This window comes from Meleagris gallopavo, chromosome 21 (genome assembly GCF_905368555.1).
Source record: "Meleagris gallopavo chromosome 21, MGAL_WU_HG_1.1, whole genome shotgun sequence".
Lineage (NCBI taxonomy): Eukaryota > Metazoa > Chordata > Aves > Galliformes > Phasianidae > Meleagris > Meleagris gallopavo.
This window is the reverse complement of record NC_139424.1, coordinates 5138235-5157526: the sequence shown is the minus strand read 5'-3', so window position 1 is coordinate 5157526 and position 19292 is coordinate 5138235. Positions and strand designations below refer to the sequence as shown.

At 41.2% G+C, this 19292-nt stretch overlaps 1 protein-coding gene across 1 annotated transcript; it reads right to left on the bottom strand.

Annotated features, from left to right (window-relative positions):
* Positions 1-1430: 1430 nt before the first annotated feature.
* Positions 1431-16885, bottom strand: CRK (CRK proto-oncogene, adaptor protein). Its single transcript, XM_085240631.1, has 3 exons — positions 16642-16885; positions 10318-10853; positions 1431-4795 (listed from the first exon to the last, which is right to left on the bottom strand). The coding sequence occupies exons 1-3, from the start codon at positions 16883-16885 to the stop codon at positions 4658-4660; spliced, it is 918 nt and encodes a 305-aa protein (XP_085096757.1). The 3' UTR covers positions 1431-4657.
* Positions 16886-19292: the final 2407 nt, after the last annotated feature.

Here is a 19292-nt window from a genome sequence, read left to right as displayed (position 1 = left end):
CCATGGGACCTTTTGGAGCCCAACTGTTGTTCAGTCCTCAGGATTATCTGATCAGAATTCCATACAGGAAAGCAGAAAGATATTAACATCTCTGGACTGAGGTCAAAATTAGGTATCAAGTCCAGGAAAAAAAAAAAAAAGAACACAAAAACTATTTCCAGTCTGAAGGAAATATGATCAGAAAATGCAGATTTTGTTGAAACAGGGAAACAGGATATACCTTTGCCTCTTAATTGTCCGTAAGGACGCAGTACAGTTACCAAGGGTTCTGGTAGGCATCTGAAAAATCCCAGCAGTATTCAGTCACTGTGTATTTGTGTAACGTTGTACAACTTAAAATCACCTCTGCACTTCATAAATCTTAATCAAAAAAGCCTATTTTCTCAGCAGCTAAGACTTAGTTCTGTGTGGGAGTGTGCACGATAAATTAGATTTGCCTCAATGTAAGAACTTTACGTGATCCTCAATTTCCTGATGCAATCCTTGCCTCGTCCTTTGCACCCACAACATTTACACAAATCGATGGGACTGCTACTGCAGCACAAAATCACCACTGCAAGGAGCAGCAATAGTTCTCTGCATAAATCCTGCACGACAAAGCCACAGATTTGCAAATTCCAATACTGAGGTAGGTGAGCAAGGAGTAAAGCTGAGGGCAGTAATTCTGCCTGTGGAAATTTATTATATGAGGCTGATGGGCTTATTATGTGGAGGCACGACAGGAAAACTGGCATCTCAGTATAGTTAAATGCAAAGTCCCACATGAGGACTCCACCAAACAGTACTGATGAAGAAAGTTATGTGTAGTAACTTGCCAACTGAATACTAATTAACTAAAATGCTTTAATTGTGATGTAGTGAAAGAAAACATGCCATTGTTGAACTTACCAGCAAGAAAGAGGATTACTGACCATCAAGACTCCTCCCTGCACATTCCCAGAACCAACATACAGTGTAGTAAACAGTGTTTTAATTGGGAGTATAAAATATGGCCTATTCTATGCAGCAAGGGCCTTGTGAGCTAAAGAGCACCTCCAGACGGCCAAATGTTTGGGGGGATTTTGATTTAAGTCATCTAAAGAATCCCCAAACTATCTTCCAATGCATCCCTCTAGTTAGAAGTGAGACTGATAACTGACAAGTCTCATTTTTACTTTCTTCATGAGTCCTTTTGCAGTGAGAATATTTTTCGCCCTCCCCCTGGACTGAAGGAACTCAGTTACAGACATTCACCTTGCTTGAAAAAGGCTGTGATATTTTCTGGTTGATAACTTATTTTAGTCATCTTGTCTTTCTTCTGCAGGTGTTAGTTTTAATTGTTTTAATATAAGCGTGGTCAATTAAAAACAGACTTAACAGCACTTCTATTTCTATATTCTTAAACGCAGGTATTACAATGACAGCTGATTGAGAATGACACCAAGCCAAAGTTTTGGCTATACCTTTATTTACTTCACATACTATGAACATATACATTACATGCTACAAAAAATAATTAAAAAAAAGACTTTAACTGTCAAGAAAGTGGATAGTGTTATAATACAATGGCACATGTTCATATTTCTCTTCAAACTGGTTTGGTTAGAATCCTTCCCCAAAACCATTAACAAAAATGAAGTGTTTTATTCCTAAGATGATTAGAAATATTTGCATTATTAACAAATACAATTCAAACAGATTAACAAGATTTAACCAGGTCAAATATTAGTAAAAAGGCTGGGGTTTACCAAAATGAAATCTATATTAAAAAAACATAGCAGCCAGTTGTACTTTTAGTGTGATATAATGTGTAAATGCACCAGAAGAACACAGTGTAATTGAGCATTCTGCTTTCACGGTGTATTTCTAGAAATGATTATTCTAGTTCTAACACCTGCCTATGCACAACAGAGCAAAACCACAGCCAGACAGAGACAAAAGATTGTGACCAACGTCTTCGCAATGATTCTTTGCACGCACTGGGAAAAAGGGAGAGAACAAACAGAAGAGGATAAACAAAGGCCACAGAGGATTTAATCTACATGATCATGAACGTATGTTCTAGCTATTTTCCTTTAAAAAAGCTCAATAAGTTGAAATGTCTATTTTGCACAAATGCAAACATTAATTTCTATCACCTATGAAAAAAAACCTCACATTTCAGCTTAGAACTGAATAGTGGAAAACAGCTGCATGGATGTATTGGTTGACTAAGAAAAACTGCTTGACAAGAACTTAAGATTCTAGTGCAACAGCAGCTATTAAGACTCCTCTAGTTTCTTTTTTGCTCTTTCAAAGTGTACAAATATTTGCAATTTATACAGTCTTCACAAAAACACATCTACAAACTTTGCAGGGTATTTGCTAGTCAACAACTCCATTTATGTCTTTCGTATTAAAAAGGCAAGGTTTGCATAATAAAATTCAGGAAAAAAAAAAGTTATTTTGCTATCTTAAAATAACTGCTGATTGGAAAGGTATAAACGTATGGACTTCAATTAATTGCAATTGGAAAAAAATGCTTCAAAACAAACTGCATCACTCTAAGAACAGTTTGTTGTACTGCTTCTGTAAAATCTGAAGAAAAGTATTAGCATATATGGGCAACTGATAAGCTCAGTGTTAAGCCCTGCATTAGAATGCAGCAGTGAAAAATCAGTGGCAACAAGCAGTAAGACCAGAGGAAAAATACAGCTTAGCCTTAAATACACCAATTTGTTCCTGGCCCTTGAGTTAGGTTCTGAATTTGTTTCCTCAGGGGAGACTGAGTACAGAGCTAGAAGTGATCTCTCAATCAGAGCAGCAGATCACCCTGACCAGAAGAACCATCCAAGCTAGAATAGCACTGCAACTCCTTCCTTACTGTTATTCTTGGGTCACTGTTATAACAACTATCAGTTTGCTAATCATCTTTAGTACTGCTTAAGGGATTGGTGATAGAAAAGTACAATTAATGTACGTTGGCATTAATTTACAGAATTATCAGGTGCCCATTACCTGAAAATTAGACTTGCTAATGAATTAGTTCTGAAGGAAAGCAACTAGTACTTAAATATAACAAATATTAACGCTTCCAGCATGTTACACAGTTCTGAGGTAAAGTGTTACCAGTATTCTGTCTGCTGGGTCGGTGCCTTGCAGCAATGGCATTTGCAGTGGGAAAACTGGCCCTCACAGCATTTACAGCCAGTGAGACATTCTGGTCTCACATGGTTTGTATCAACCACATTAACATCTTCAGTTTGATACTATTTAGAAACAGCTGTTCTGTGTGGGTTATAACTTAGTCAAAGTTACAGAATTTGTTTGCTTGGTCACTAGAGTGCTGTATTTGGAAAACAATCCAGGGTACAGACAAGGGTTTCTTACTTCAGTGTTTAATTTCAGTTTACAAAACTTACTGAATCCATTCTGATTTATGTTAGAGAAAACCAGATAATTAGAAGAACAGGCTTAGAAAACAACAAACAAAACCAACAAGCAGTGCATAATACAACTATCCAATGCACTGATTTGCATTGTGAGCTATGAAGCCATAGTGACTCTATTACTCCTTTTGAAAATCAATCCAGAAGCACACAAGTATTTTCCATTAGTTTATTAAAAATAAAATCCTCATGAATTCACTATCAAATATTTTACAGATGAGAATTAAGCCAGAAGAGTCCCCAGAGTGATTTCAAAATAGAAGTAGTATTTGCTTTGTCAGTTCACCACTTTTGACAATGATTTGTACTGTAATGCATATGGGTATTGAACAGTTCGAGACTAGTTAGACTGGCCCTATGGAATTTATCTTTTTCTGAAAGCAGTGTAAACGTTTTAGTACATTTAGTGAATCAAACACTGCTTTAAAGCTATGCCTTAAAGTGCTACACATTTATTTTTCAGCACTGGTATGGATGTTTACACTTCAATAAGCGTTCTATTTGTGGATAAAGAGTTACTGGTGTGTTAATAGAAATCTTAAATTAAAATTAGCTGCTATGTCTGAAGCATCAACAGTACTGAATAAATCAATCTAGTGTCCACCAGCGTCTAGAATTCTGAGGTTGATTTGTTCTGTCATTTACCATTAAAATGGTATATATTTGTAAATCATAAGGCTGTCCCCAGTGTGCTCTAAAAAATCTGTACTGTGCATAGTTCACTCACCATGCAAAGTACTACATAGCATTTCTAGGACAGAGAATTCAGGATGGAAAAAATAAAATGGAGAAAGCTCCAGGATAAATTTGTAGGGAAAAAAAAACCAACCCAAACTATCTATACATTGAATTGTCTAAGGTTGATGTTCATTGCCTGAGGAAGAAGCAACATAAAGAAAAGGACTGGAGAGAGCTGTAAATGCTGTCCTAACATCTCCGTTACTGCTCTCTCCAGCTGATGCTCCTGGCAAGGTCCAGTCTGCTGTGCACATGGACATAAGCAGGCATTACAACCTATAATCATGTACTAGTTCTGCCACTTGACACACAACTTATCTACCGTCGTACCCTGAATTATGTGACCCTTGATTAAGGAATGGTGGTATTCAGTCCCAGGGGTTTGCAGGTTATCAGAATGCTTATACAAGCAATACCGCTTTCAGCCTCTGTCAGAACACAGTCTTGATGGCATCTGCAATAAAAACAAGTTGAGATTGTTCCCATCTGCAAGCGCAACTGTTGAGCCACACTCAGCTGAAGTCCTCATCAGGATTCTGTTGATCCAGCAGGCGGACATGTGTGAATGGAAAGTGACCACGTTTGCCATTACATTCTCCTTCCCACTGACCACTCATGTTAATCTTTGTGACCTTTACCAGCTCACCGACCTGCAGGGGAAGGAATAAGGAAAGTTACAATTCACACACACGCACAGGATGAGCTGCTGCTCCTCCCCCTTGGTGTCGTATCAAGTGTACCACAGATAATGCTATAAAACCAGTTTCAGTCTTAACCATTTTTGATGCACCAGCCTACTACCTAATGTTTCTCACTCATGAAGAACATATAGAAAGAAACTAGCTAGGCTAGGTGAGAACTGCCCTCTAGTCTGCAATCCAAGACCAAACGTTCAGAGCACATCTGGGCCCTGACATCAGCTGCTGTCACAATAACTGGATGTGGCTGAACTGACAGTGGTTTGTGCTCTGCTGTACTGCATCAACGGCCCCACGAGGGAAGGGAGTGAGGGAATGCAGGTAGATGAAGGAAACACTCATCTACAAACTAAATGGCTCCTTAAAGCTGAAATTCGTCCAAGTGCTCTCCAGGTAGTACTGAAGGAGTTTGGGATAACTGGGGGCTGTGTTTGTGGAGTCACAGATTATAAAGCACTAGGAGAATGTTTGGAGAAGTACTGCCTTAACATTGCACTTACTCTCTGAGCATCCACATCAAGCCATTACCACAGGCAAGGCCAGATGATCTTTCAGTCTTTTGTCCACAGATTCCTCAAATAAATTCCATGGGTACAGTGAAGACAATTGATGCTCTCCTCCTATTATACCCAAAATATTTGACTAGAAAAATAATAGTTACTGTGGACTAACAAAACAACATGCTGTGTTTAAAAGCACCCAGTTCTATGTACTGCACTAACTAAAAGCACAGTAATGCATCTCATCTTCTGATCTCCAGCATAATTCATAACCAATTGAATTTAAAGGAATTGCCTTCCTTTGACAAAACTGCACAGCAGATATTTTCCCAAGGCCGACTTCTTATGTCGTTCCATAGTTATGTAGTTCCAAGCAGGGCCACAACTGCAGGCCTGATCATTCCTCAACTCCTCTGCATCTTAAAGGATACATGAACCAGAACTTGCACAACGATTTACAAAGTCAGTGAAAGATATGTGTGACATCGAAAAGCTGCCTACCCATTTCTACCCCTCTGTGTACAGTTTTATCAGTAATCTTATTTATGAGGAACACAACGATCTTCAGAATTCTTTCTGTGTCACAGACAGAAAATGCTTTGGGGACAGATATACTCTATTTTCTTTCACTAATGCTGTAAATAAACCCTCAAGGCACAGCTGCAGTGTCTTACTGCATTTAACCTAGAAATTCACTGAATATACAGTTATGTACATACTGAGCACTGTACCCAATTCATCCAAAGCAGAAGCTCATTATTCTCACTTCCCAGGCAGTGAATGAAGAATAAGGAAAGCAATTTCAGATGCTAGTAGTCTCTGTTAACTGTACAAGTTCTAATCCCTTGCAATCTCTTGCCAAAGCAGCTTTTAACAGTGCATACATTTAAAACACTGCATGGACATTTAATTAAGCTTCCCATAACTCTGATGATTACTTATCTGGTAATGAGAGGCACACGGGGGCTCTTGCTGCAGCTGTTTTCTTTCCCTTTGTAGTAATTAGCATAGACATTTTCATGAGCCATATTCTGAAGAAAATCCTCTTATGTATTTGCTAGAGGCAAAAAGGAAGCTTTCCTTGATTTCTGAATGCTAGCTTCAGCTCTTTAGGAATTTAATCACGCAGTGTGTATCATTTTGCTACTGCTAATAATCACTGGGGGGCTGTAGCAATAAAAATACTCTGTTGACCAAAACAATAGAAAGCTATAATTTAATACGGAGAAGATTAAATGTGACTATAGTAGAAGCAAAAAAATTCTTTCCTAATCGTAACCATTACAAGAACACTATCCTAGACTCCCTAAATTACTTCAGATCTGGATACAGTGCTTCAACAGCAAAGCATATGACCTCCAAACCAATATGAATGAGAAAAAGCACGTCCTCCTGTCTAGCTGAACAGCCTGACTTATCCTGGTAGAATCAGCAATTAAAGAGACACTTGTAGTCATCTATGCTTCTCTATTGTATTTTTTCAAGCTAGAATTGTATCCTTAATAGATCCTGGATAATCTTACTTCAGTTGTTTTTATTTACAACAAAGTAACATTTAAATAGCTAAATGTGCATGCACTGCTTTCATTTGTTCTCTCAGACTTCCTTTCCTACCTGTATTTTTCTCTTTTCCATCCTTACTGAAGATAGAAACATTTCTATTTTTATTGTGGGAGCCGTTCTCCTATATTCTATGGACCACAGACCAAGTCACATTCTATCTATGGGCCCACATCCAACACAGCTCACACACTACTTACCCATGGTAATGTATTAAAAGTGATGCAATGTGCTCACTGTGCTTAGCAGAACTGTATGAAAACTTCAAGTGGTGTGGCATGGGCAATTCTGCCTCCATTAGGTTACAAAATGAAGACAACACAGAGAAACTTCTAGCAAAGCTACCCATTATTACAATTGCTGGAACTTCCACATTTTTACACCAAAAGAGGATGTTACCTTTTAATTCTGCTACTTTGACTAATGCTATTACCAGCACATCATCCCACCAAGCCCAGAACCCCAAGGAAAGCACTGTACTCTGCTATCAAGCCAGACTTGGAGCAGTTCTCTTAAGCATTTTCAAAATGAAATACACTCCACATGCTGCTTCAAAGCAAAAAATGAAGCTTCATGTAAAGACTTTTTTATTCCAAGCACTTGTCTTTTGAAAGGTGAAAATGGTAGAGTCCTGTACTGTTACTGAGGGGAGGAGAAACAAACTAAGATGGAACGATCTCAGAGTCATTAACTACATAGATTTTCCCTATACCCAACAACTTCTTGAAGAGGTCCAGTTACAAGCAAATTAAGTGTGGTCTTAGGTTAAAGCTTTCCTCCACAACACAGCACAGCCTTTGTTAGAACATAATTTGCTTTGATCCTCTTCTAAGCTCTTCAAACCCGTGTTAGTTTTAACCTAATAGCACAGATAGTTCTGTTTGCAGTTTGGGCCACAAAACTGTTTGATGTTAACAATTTTATTTGCTTAGGACAAACACTGGGATCAAACCCCACCTACAAATATCACCCCATTTAAGACAGAGTTTTCATTTGGAGGAAACAAATTTAGATTTATAGTTAAGAGGTTTGGGCAAAAATGGACTGAAAAGATTTTCATAATGCTTTCTGGTAAGCCATTGAAGAAAGAGATCTCTGAATAAATGAAGAAACATCATGAAGTGAAAGGGAATGTTAAAAACAGAAAAAAAGACAACGAGAAACAGTACTTGGAGAGACAGGATGAAGAAAAACTGGGGAGGGTAAAGAGCACACAGTGGCCTCTACAAACACTGAAAGCAGTTCAATAACATCGTGATTTGATATGATAAAGAGTAGCATAAAGGAAGCACAATTAGAAGCAGGGATAAATGCTAAAGTAAGTTTTCCCAATATTAAATACAGAATAAAGAACTATTGCTCTTAACAGATTTATTCAGTGCATAGCAGGATGGCTGCACGTCATCCTCTCTGAGAGGCCCAACCTGCCAACCAGCAAATGTTCCAGTAAGATGACATGGTCCATGAAGATCCTGCTCTAACAGGCAGAGGTGCTATGAATCTTATTTCTATCCTCACACATGGGCAGAACCTGTGGACTTGTCCATTCCAGCCCCTGCACACTTCTGCTATGCAGCATATTAGCATGAGAAGACCACAGCAGAGGGAGGTGGTTCAGAACAATGAGATGCCCTCCATGAAACACCACCTTCCAAAAGCACAACATACTTGACAGAACATGAATTTGAGTGAAGAGGATAAGAAAACCAGCCACAGCACTCACAAGCTGTTAGCCAGCGGGTAAGGAATTCTGCTTTCACTCAGATTTGCTCACAGCAGCCCAGATTATCAGTATTTTCCTCATCCTCACCATTTTGCTCTATGCTACCAAACTAGAATTTGAGTGGCATGGTGGAGTTCTACTTTAAAGGAAATGAAACAAATTTAAGCTTGAAGAAACACTGGCAGCACATTGGAGTTAGTTAAAGCTTAAAAACAAAATCCAGAAAGAAAACCAAAAGATTTTGACACAATATGCAGCAATCTAGAATGCCTCTAAGAAAATCTGATTGGAACACTCCATGATGCTCAGAAATACTCTGAAGCTCCAGGAGGCGCCTAGGTGAAATGGTGAGAAAGAGAGGAAAGGAAACAGCATTTCAGGTATTATAGAAATTGGAAGGTTAAAATCTTTGTATATTTCCCCAGAATTTGTTGAGTTGGCATGAACTTCCATATCCACGCTTTTCAACCCCAAAATCTCCATTCCGTATCCTGGCTCTCAATCCAGAAGTGCAACAAAACTTACTATAACTCAGAATATATTTCCACTGCTTACCTAGGCAAATTTTTAGGTACAGTGGGGAAAAAATTTCAGCTCTCTCAAGTTATACATCAATTACCAGATCTGTAGAATGTGCTACATTTGCCAAATGTGTACTAAAGACATGTACATATGCTTGCCACATTGCTGAAATATTCAAGTGCATTTTATGCCACACAAAATTAAACAAATTATTAAGAGTGCAGAGATGTTCTGACTCAGCACAGAAACTGTTTTTTTTCCCCAAGTACTTAAAATGTCGTATAAACAGGAAGCCAATTAGGTATCAGGAAATTCCAGAGTGTTTAACTCAAAGAAAGCCTAGATTAAAGGATACCATTTACATATCATCCTAAGGCAAAGGTCTGCCACTTAGAATACCTTGGCCTCAACTTCCTCAAATGTAACTTGGAGGACAACTATTTGGTGTGTAGAGATTGAGCACTATTCTCCTTTTTAAGAAGGGAAAAAAAATATCAAAAAGAGCACGGATAAATATTTGATCATATCAAGAAGTGAATCAACATTAGGGAAACTCATTGCTTTATTACAAATAATACTCCATCAGTCACTACTTTTCCTCCCTAATGAGTTATAATATATGTTCATGATTCACAATCTAAAAAAATGAAGCAATCTGTTTGAGGTCAAGACATTAAAATAAACCCCTACGCGGGATCATTATTGCCTCAGTGTGAGTAATTTCAAAGTGACTATCAGTGCTTCCACTGATTGCTTTTAAAAGGCAGACAGGATGACAGAACAACTCAGCGCACCTTTAAAGGCTGGGGTGGAGGCACGCAACATTGAACACAGGTTCAGACACACAACATTATGAGCCGCACCCAATCCCTCCCCCGAAAATAATGACTTCAGAAGTGAAATGTGGATGGGGAAACATATGTTAGTGATGTTTGACAAGAGACAACACTGGATCAGTAACCTAAGCATGCTTATAATCAAGCTAGTCTATAAGTGACTTCAGTCACTTATTTAAAAAAAAAAATGCTATATCAATAACTTATCAATCATGATGCAAAACCAGCTTTACAGGGAAAAAAGCACTTTCTTATTCCTACAAAACTATAATGTGATGGAAAGGGAAATCCCTTGAACAGATCTCTTCTTTCTAAGTTTTGCCCATTATGTACCTCCAAAGCCAAGGCTGTCTTGTCGTAGGCATTAGGGACTCGCTTCTGGATAACCCGGGCATAAATAGGGCCATTCTGAAGGTTAGGGAGCGGAGTGTTGATGCTGGGCTGGGCATAGGGCCCTGGCTCCGGCCCACCCAGTGGTTGTGGGTGGGAACTATCCTGGTTACCTCCAGTCAGAGTAGATACTGAAGCAGAGGAAGGTCTACACTTCTCGACGTAAGGAACAGGTATCATTCCCCTCTTTCCTTCGCTGTCTTCTGCATTCCACCATTGCTCTTCAGGTTTATCCCGGATTTTCAGTATGTCTCCTTTCTTAAACGGAAGATCTTCGTCATCGTTTCCATTAAAGTCAAAGAGAGCTCGCACATATTCAACTTCCTCCTGTCTGAGGATAACGCCGCTATTCTGCCTGGATCGGGAAACTGGTTCTATCAAGGTTGTAGTGTCCAAATAGTGTATTTTGTAGAATTCCAGTAAAGATGGCAAAGAATCAAACTCCTGGTCACCTATTCGAAATCTGGTGGGATTCAACCCTGAAAAGAGAAAGCAAAATGTCAACAAAGAGAGTGAACAAGAGTTACAACTGTAAATTAAGCATCATTAGAAGACTAATTCCTCTACAGACAAGTAATTTACACAGATTTTGGTCATCCTTAGATCAACACTCGTATTCAGCTCTTCTTGGTATTTTTAATTTAAGGAAGCATTATATTGTTAATGAGGATAGAGGTTTAAAGATTGTGCTCATGATACCAAAGTATGTAACAAATTGTTTGACACTGCCAAACTTCCTAAATTAAGACAGAAGTATCTGGAATCCTGCAATGTTATATGGACCTTCAGTTCATCTGCACTTCTCAGAAGCCTATACAATTTTAACTGAACAGGCAATTCGTTACCACCAGAATTACTCTAAATCTGGACAGCAAAGTCCTGGTATAATTTCTAACAGCACGGACACTACAGAAAAACACTTAGCACAGCAAAGCAACAATACGTTCTCATAAGGCTTATAATTCATTCTTTTAATCTCCATTCTTATATTTTCTGTGCCATATTTGTCAGATGGAGTCTAAGCTGCAAATGCGGACCTCAAACACATTAAAATGCAGATGATGTTCAAATTCAAGACATCAGGAGTATCAAATTGCAGATAATCCATTTCAGTTTTCAATCTGAGAGCTGCACTTCTTTTTTCTTTTCATTTTTATGCTCAGCTGGGGAAAAACATATGTATGATGTTCCATTTCCACCATGCACCATATACTGTGTAATCAGTTATGGGAAGAATTGTGGAAGGCTGGGGGAGGGCAGTGGAGAGGAAAAGATTTATGCTTTAATGAGTAACTCTTAGCAAGAAAGAGATGCTTACTTTGCAAGTTTGCTTCTCTGCAGGGAATATCTAACAGTTCTGAGAATGAGCTCTCGAGTACAAAGCTAGCAGAATTTTTCAGGCTGTCGCTGATCCAAAACTCCCTTCAAAGTAGCACCGTCAGCACGACAAGCTAATGTTACAAGAAGGTCTTTCAAGAGAGCAAAAAGGGGCTCTAACAGAGAAAGGACAGATTTGGTAAGATCAACACAAACAGCCAATAAATAAGTTCTGAAGTTCCTGAAGGAACAGAAACATCAGTTAAGTTGGTTACAAAAAATTCAAAGCAGCAGAACTAAGCCATAGGAAAATGCACACTGAGATGCATCAAAAGCTGAAGGGCTTTCAAAAGAAATCAGCCCCACTGCAATGAGCCAAAAAAAGCAACAGTCTCAAATAACTACAGAAAAACCCCAAAAGTAACCAAAATCACACTGGCTTCACCAAGAGATAAGAAAACTAATGTAAATATCAGTGTGAGGTGTGAACCTGGCACAGAAAGAGCAGTAAGACTCTAGAAATAATGCATAACAGCCTGAAACAGCTGCCAAACGTACCTACATAAAATTTACTCTTAAGAGGAAAGTCCACTGATGTCCTGTATGCGAGGAAGGAGTGACTGACATCAGTGCACAGCAGCCTAGAAATGAGCCTTCCAAAATACATTTGGCATAATTGAAGAGTGAGGGAACACAGCCCCTTCAAATACATTTTAAGATCACAGTGATCAATGTGCTCCTGTGCTCCTGGAAGGGACGAAAAGGAGCGACACCATTTGCACAAAGGGAACACGCCCAAAATGCCACATGCTGATTCTGATTCTTTTGTTTTAAAAGCAGAGGGCAGCTACAGCAATTTGAGGTCTGGAAAACAAGAGCTTTGCAGCAAGAAATCCACGAGCTTAATTCAAATTCTGAAGAACATAAAGGCAGCAACCTGGTCACTGCCTGAGAAACTTTAATGGGAAGGTTCCTAAAAACACCACGACAAGACTGAAGAGTTCAAAGTCACAATTTGGAAAACACAGGTTGGAAATACAACCACACCTTACCAAGCAGGTGGTAATCTCTTCATCAGTTTAAGTCTTTGGTGTATACTCTTGTTTAGCTACAAAGTTAACGAGCTGAGTGATGTCACACAGCAGGGAAATAATTCCATGCATTAGGAGCTTCCAAGTCCTGCCATTCCCTGCTATAATGAAACTCAAAGATTAACAGATTTCAGGCTCAGAATTCTTCAGCTTCTTGTTTGAATTGCAACACTTCTCATACCTGTAGGCTAGTGGAAAAACTAAGGCAAGATCTACCACAAGGAAGTCAGAGCAAAAGAGCTGTTTTGTTTTTTTTTGTTTTGTTTCTCTGGAGAAGCAGAGCTGTTTTGCTTCACAACCCTGGAACAGCTTTCTTGAAGGCACAAGTTCTAGCAGCATATTGTCTGCATCTTCCGAGGGCTCTCAGGAAAAGCAGAATGTGTGCAAAGGTAAGCCTAGCTTCTAGAGGAACTTTAGTCACTTCCTATTAAAGTTGGATAACTGAAGAAATCCTCTTCCCTCCTCCCCAGCTCTGCACAGCCAAAGGAAGGACAGCAGCTCAGCTCCTACCTCCGGCTGCAGGACTGCTCAGCTCTGTAAAACAGCTCCTTAGAATCAGAAAGGGAAAGAGCTGCATATCATCTCTCCTACTTACTCCATCCTAGCTCCATCTGTGCTAGGACTTACTGTGATTTCATCCACTTGGAAACAGCTAGCGAAACCTCTGCTCCCAGAGGGGTGATGAAGGGGTTAAAACCAAAGTAGCCCGTAGTTAAAGTAAGTGTTAAATCTGGACCCTGACTGATCTCTGTGACACATGGGCCTTCCTGACAGAGGACTTTTACACTGGCTTGGCTTTATGTCAGTGTGGAAAAGATCATTCACAGAGGTGTTGAATAAAACACCTAATATTCTTCTCGAGTGCGTGGGCAGGTGGCTTAACCACAGAGCAGCTTCAAGCTTCATCAGACCCTCAAGGGTTTCACATTTCTCTCTGCACTCCCATTTTGTCAGTGCCACTAGGCAGTTTTCTCTTTATCCCTAAGCTTTGGTAAGCTTTCCTTTTTAGGGCATGGAAGACTTAACAGGAATATAGGTTTTCAATTTCATCTCTAGACACACCCTGTAAGTCCCTACCCCCCGTCTTCAAAAACATGTTTGGGGAAAGAAAGGCTGCTCTTGGTGCTCAGGGTGCTGAGACACAAGGCTGTCTGAAGAGATCACACTGACATATGACAGTTTTCCTCCTAGAGCAACTGTTACAGAGGCAAAACATTCTGCCTGTCTCCCCCCACCTTCATTCAGATGCCTTCTTTTCCTTGTTCTTCAGTGCCTCTTTGCTTACTACTGAGCAAAACCGACAAGCATCCAGAAATGCTCTATAAAAACAGTGAAACCCAGCTCACTGGTTTCATGAGTCCAGGAAGTACAGTCTGAATCTTTCAAAAAATCACAATGGAGTGCAGTAAGCGTGTTTTTAAAAAGCATACTTACTGAAAACATCACCTTCCACTCTGTCACACTTTTCTATGTCATAAAGAAAAATGTTATGGATTTGAGGTTTCTGGCCTTCCAATAAAAAACACTTCAGATGTCTTTAGATGTTCTAGGCATTTTGTTTTAGTGCACATCAAGCATTTTCACCCTATGCTTGTATGTCAAACTGCAAAGACATGATGTGTTAAAATATTTCCTTCTGTACTGAAGCTAGGTTCCCACTGTCACCTGCACACAGCAGTGTACAAGCAGTCACGAATCACACGTGCACTTCAACCACCCGAAGCCAATAAATCAACGCAGGAACCTGACCAGGCACATCTAGGCTTTTCAGTCAGTTGTGTGCATTTGCCAAACAATGAATTGCAAAAAAGTATACCATATAGGAAAAATAACATAGTAAAGTTGTTTTTCCTGAATAGCTATCTGTGAACATTTACCTCATTTCACTGTGCTACCTTCCCCATCCAAACCTGAAATCATCTTTAATCTTCTACCAATAATAACATGTCCTTTCCTTTAAAGAACCTTTTTCCCTATTACTTTTCCTGAAGAAAACTCTTAATTAGATGTTAAATGCAATTTACTACACATACACTTTTTCTTTCTTTGAGTTTGAGTGCGAAAAGAGCGCAGCATCAGCATGACACTCATCTAAACCCACTAGAATTTCAGCACAGAAATATCTTTGGTGCGACAGTGAAGCAGTACCTATTCTCATAACATCAAGGTGGGAAAAAAAGTGGACTTCCAAAAAATAATTAAGCTTTTTAACACAAATCAAACCTACTGCCGGAGCAGCCTACGCAGCGATGATAGCAGCTGGTCTTCTAAAGCAGATGTTTAAAACAGAAAATAACTACATCAAGCACATTTCACAGAGTCATAGAGTGGCTTTGGTTGGAAGAAGCCTTTAAGATCACCTACATTCACTGAGGTGAACTGACAGGAACGTAGATTATACATCCAACAACATGAAGAAAACTGGTTTTCCACAGATGAACCACCTTACAGAAAACAACTGCCCAGAAAGGAGGCAGGCACACACACTTCAGTGTTTTTCATCTCCAGCATCTTTAAAATCCTATCAGGATGGATTCCACTACAAATCACCCTGGAAACTTATTCTGCTTTGTGTACCAGTCACACATTTCACATATTAAGCCTTCACAGACCTATGAAAATAAACCTTTGCCTTTATAAGACACGAAATGCTGAGGAAGCGACCGTGTCTTGTGGTAAACCACTTCACTACCTGCTTTGCTTCCAGTTCAATGCAGCCAACTTTATCTCCTGCATTGCAGAGCTTTCTGTGACTGGAGTGCACCTTACAGCAGTGGTAGATTCCCGTGACCAACCCAATGACTTCAGGCTTTCATCAATGTGCCAATTCTAAATGTTTCCCCAAGCAGGAGAAATCATTATAAAAGGATGCAAATCCACAAACAACAGATTAGTTCTTTTTTTCAGATTACTTTTTCACCAACTACAGTCTGCACAGCCTGAAAAAATCCATTCTTTGTCCCCGTAGCAATTCATGTACTAACTTCAATCCTTGTCAAGTTCATTAGATCTCCTATTACACAGCTTTATTACACGGATTTTCAAACTTTGTAGTGGTTTCTGTCTGAGATGCCAGCAATACGCCCACATCATTCTGTGAACGCTAATATCCAGACAGGAGTGGCTCCACCACCAACTTCAGCAATGTCCCCAGCAGGGCTGCTGTTTAGTTAAACCTTCTCATCACACATCTACAGATTATACACTGCTGGGGGCTCTTGTTCCCTTAGCTTCACTTGTGCATTCAGAATCATTGCTTTCTGCAATACAGTCTTCTCCTCTACAATGTAAAAGCAACTCTTCAAGGGTTAATTTAAGTATATTGTTTTTGTATTAGAGGTTGATGAGGAATAACATCAAACCTCCCCTTACAACACAAGGTGTGTGTAGGAGGGGTAGCCCTGCATTCTATACCTAAAGGAACAAACGCTTTCACACTCCTGAGGAGCTCCCACTACTTATTAACCCACCCAGCTCTGATTCACGACCAAGTTTAACCTCACAACCTGTCTTCTTAACGCTAAACTACTCCAACCGAATTCACCCTTTTAAGTGACACTTCCACAGATCCATCTCCAGGCTCAGCTGACACACCGCATCCACACGTTACCATTCACAGCTTTATGAAGAAAACAAATCAACGCACAAAGCTGTAAAACCGTGACGGCTCCGGGCTGCGCTCTGTCCCTAAGCTGTTTAGCTGCGAGGCAGGTGCAGGCTGCAAGACGAGCCTCAACTCCTCTACAAAGAGCAACGCGACTCGCAGCGACGCCCGTGAGGAGAGCGGAGCTCCCGGGACACGGGACACAGCGGGGCCCGCAGCGGCTGAGGGGCACCGCCAGCCCTGGGGGTCACTCACCCGGGGCCCCAGGGCCCTCGCCGCCGGCCCTCCTGCCCCCCGCCGGCCCCAGGCTGGCACCGATGTAGTGCGAGACGCGGGAGCACTCAGACACCGAGAGCCCCAGGCCCTCGGGGATGGTGACCGAGTCGCGCCCCCGGAAGGTCCCGTGGCGCTGACCCTGCAGTAGCGAGACCGCCTCGGCCCGGCTCAGCCGAACCCAGTACCAGCTCGCCCGGTCCTCGGAATCGAACTGCCCGGCCATGGCGGCCGCCCCGCCCGCAGCCCGCACTCGCTGCCCCCGTCCTCCGGGCCGACGCCGCCCGGGGTGCCCCGCTCCGCGCCCAGCCCTGCCCCGCCAAAATGGCGGCCCCTGCCCTGACCTCACCCACCGGAAGTGCCCGCCATCCGGAGACGCGGGGGATACGTGACGTCATCTCTCCGCGCGGCCCTGGGGACGGGTGGCTCCCGGGGGGGGGGGGGAACTGCGCATGCGCTCTGGGGAGATTGCAGAGCACCCGAGAGCGGCAGCTACCCATTTCCAGGCTGCTTTGTTCATACCCCAGATCTTTGTCCAGTGTGTGTGCTGTGAGGGCGGCAGGATCTGTGTGGGCAGCTGGTGCATCTCGTTAGGAGGCAAACGTAACCCCGACTGTCACAATTACCCGTGGTTTCCCAGCTCCTAAAGCTTACTGAGATCGCTCGCGTGAAGCCAGGTTGGTCTGCACACAGGCAGGCACGTTGAGGATTGAGTCCGCTGTCTTTTTTTCTTCAGAGATATGCCGGCACCCGCAGTTCCTGCCCTCACCTCCCCTGCCAGCTGTATGCTCCCACCTCACAGCTGTGTCGGTGCAGCTGTTTTCATGGAAAACCACTGAGAAGCGTCTTTCCAGTGAGATGTTCAGTGTTAAGTATAGCCATGTGAAAGAAAAAGCTTGTTCTGAGCCTGAGATCACTGACCTCGTGGGCCTGCAGACAGAGAATTGCTTAACTTCCACTTCTGGGGAATATATGTGTGGGTGCATGCACCATTAAGAATGGCATCTCTAAGGATGAAGAAATTGGTACCAATTTTAGATTGTTCTCTGAGTTCTTCAAGTTCCAGTATAATGTCTTCAGAGTCTGGATAACTGCACAGAGAATTCCATTCCAGCTCTGCTCAATTCTGTAAGTTTTTTTTTCCTCATAGGAATGTGTTTTTACAACTGTGTGGCCTCTGTGTGGCAGCACTTGCATAAACACAGAGCACAGCTGTCCTTAACTGTACGAGTGCCATGTTCCTGCCTGGCTGGCTCACAGCCCTTCTGCTTTCTTGTAGGGCACTGTGAAACCTTGAAACTCTCTCATGGATGGGGCTTTGCTATTGTGTCAGTTAACTAGTTTTGTATGAACCTTCCCAATGAAAAAAATATTCTATCTTACAGGTGGGAGGCTGCAGTTTGCTAAATATATAAGAAAACACCAGGTGTTTGACTTCTGCTTATCTGATGGCTTAACAAATGAGCATCCTTCCTTTGCTGATCCTGTTCTCTCTCCAGATGGACTGTAGGTAGGAGCCAGTCATGATCTATTTGGAACCTACAGTCCCAGTTTCCCTGGTGACGCATGGAGTTTGCAAGCTAGCTGCAGAAATAGCACACTTCTGTGCCCAGGTTTTTCATAGTTTTGAAAACCTGGAGATTCTTATTGAGAGCCCAGGCTAGGAGAATTAAATCCCAGCAGCAGGAAAGTGTGGCCATTCTATGTAGTGTTTCACAGGCTTCAAATAAACAAGCCAGAACTCTCTTGCAATGGTAAAAGTAATCATTTTTAGACTCCTGTCAGATCACTGTTTAAAAAAGAAAGAAGAAAAGCTGCCTTTTGACTGAGAGTCTGCTGGCTGATTTTTTTTGTTCTTTTTCTCCTTCCCCGTTCCTCCTTTTGTACCCCATCTTCCCTTGTTTTACAGCTGACCCACAAAACTACAGGAGTTGGAGGAGTTCATCAGGTTTCTTTTTCAGTTGCTAGCAGTTGGGAATATTATTGCAAGAGTTCCCTCTGGTGGTCAGTAATGGGGAAATGAATAATACTTCTGCTGTAAGAAGCTTTTTTATACTGGAAGGATTTATTGTTCAGTCACTCTGTTCAGTGTTTTTAACAACCTTTCTTTACTTAAGGCTTCTCTAGATAATAACTGGTAACCTTTTCCAAATTCCTTTTTCCTCCCACTCCTCAATAGCATTGATTCATCCTTTCTGTACAAAGGCTGCAATAAAGGTGGAGCTTTTCTGCCCCAACCTGCATTCTTTCACTGGCCTTTTATGGGCAGAGGATGAAGTCTGAGGTGAGTGGAAAAGAACAAAGCTCTTCGCTGGAGACTTAAAAGAATAAAATTAGATCAGTTTGTAATTGTGAAGAATTCACAGTTCATAATAATATTCTAAAAGAAAATATCAAGAGAATATTTTGTTCACCTACCTAGCAGTAAAGACCCTGCAGGCACTCAGGCCTGGTTTTCCTCTTCTGACTTGATTGTTCTTGCCAGTCAGCCTAGAGGTGATTTTTTCCTAAGGAACTCTAAAACTTTGGCTACTTACCTAAAGCCACAACTTATCAGTAGAAAGTTTTATGCTGAGTTCAATAAGCAAGTCATGAGATCATGTCAAGCAGAGAGGGTTGTGGTATGGCTATAT

Bases quoted from the DNA above. Each gene is read 5' to 3' on its own strand.
- CRK (XM_085240631.1), bottom strand. From the start codon at position 16,885: ATGGCCGGGCAGTTCGATTCCGAGGACCGGGCGAGCTGGTACTGGGTT. The intron at 10,854-16,641 runs GTGAGTGACCCC...TTCTCTTTTCAG, and splicing joins CGAGGGCCCTGGGGCCCCGG to GGTTGAATCCCACCAGATTT. The intron at 4,796-10,317 runs GTACATAATGGG...CTTCCCCTGCAG, and splicing joins AGACAGCCTTGGCTTTGGAG to GTCGGTGAGCTGGTAAAGGT.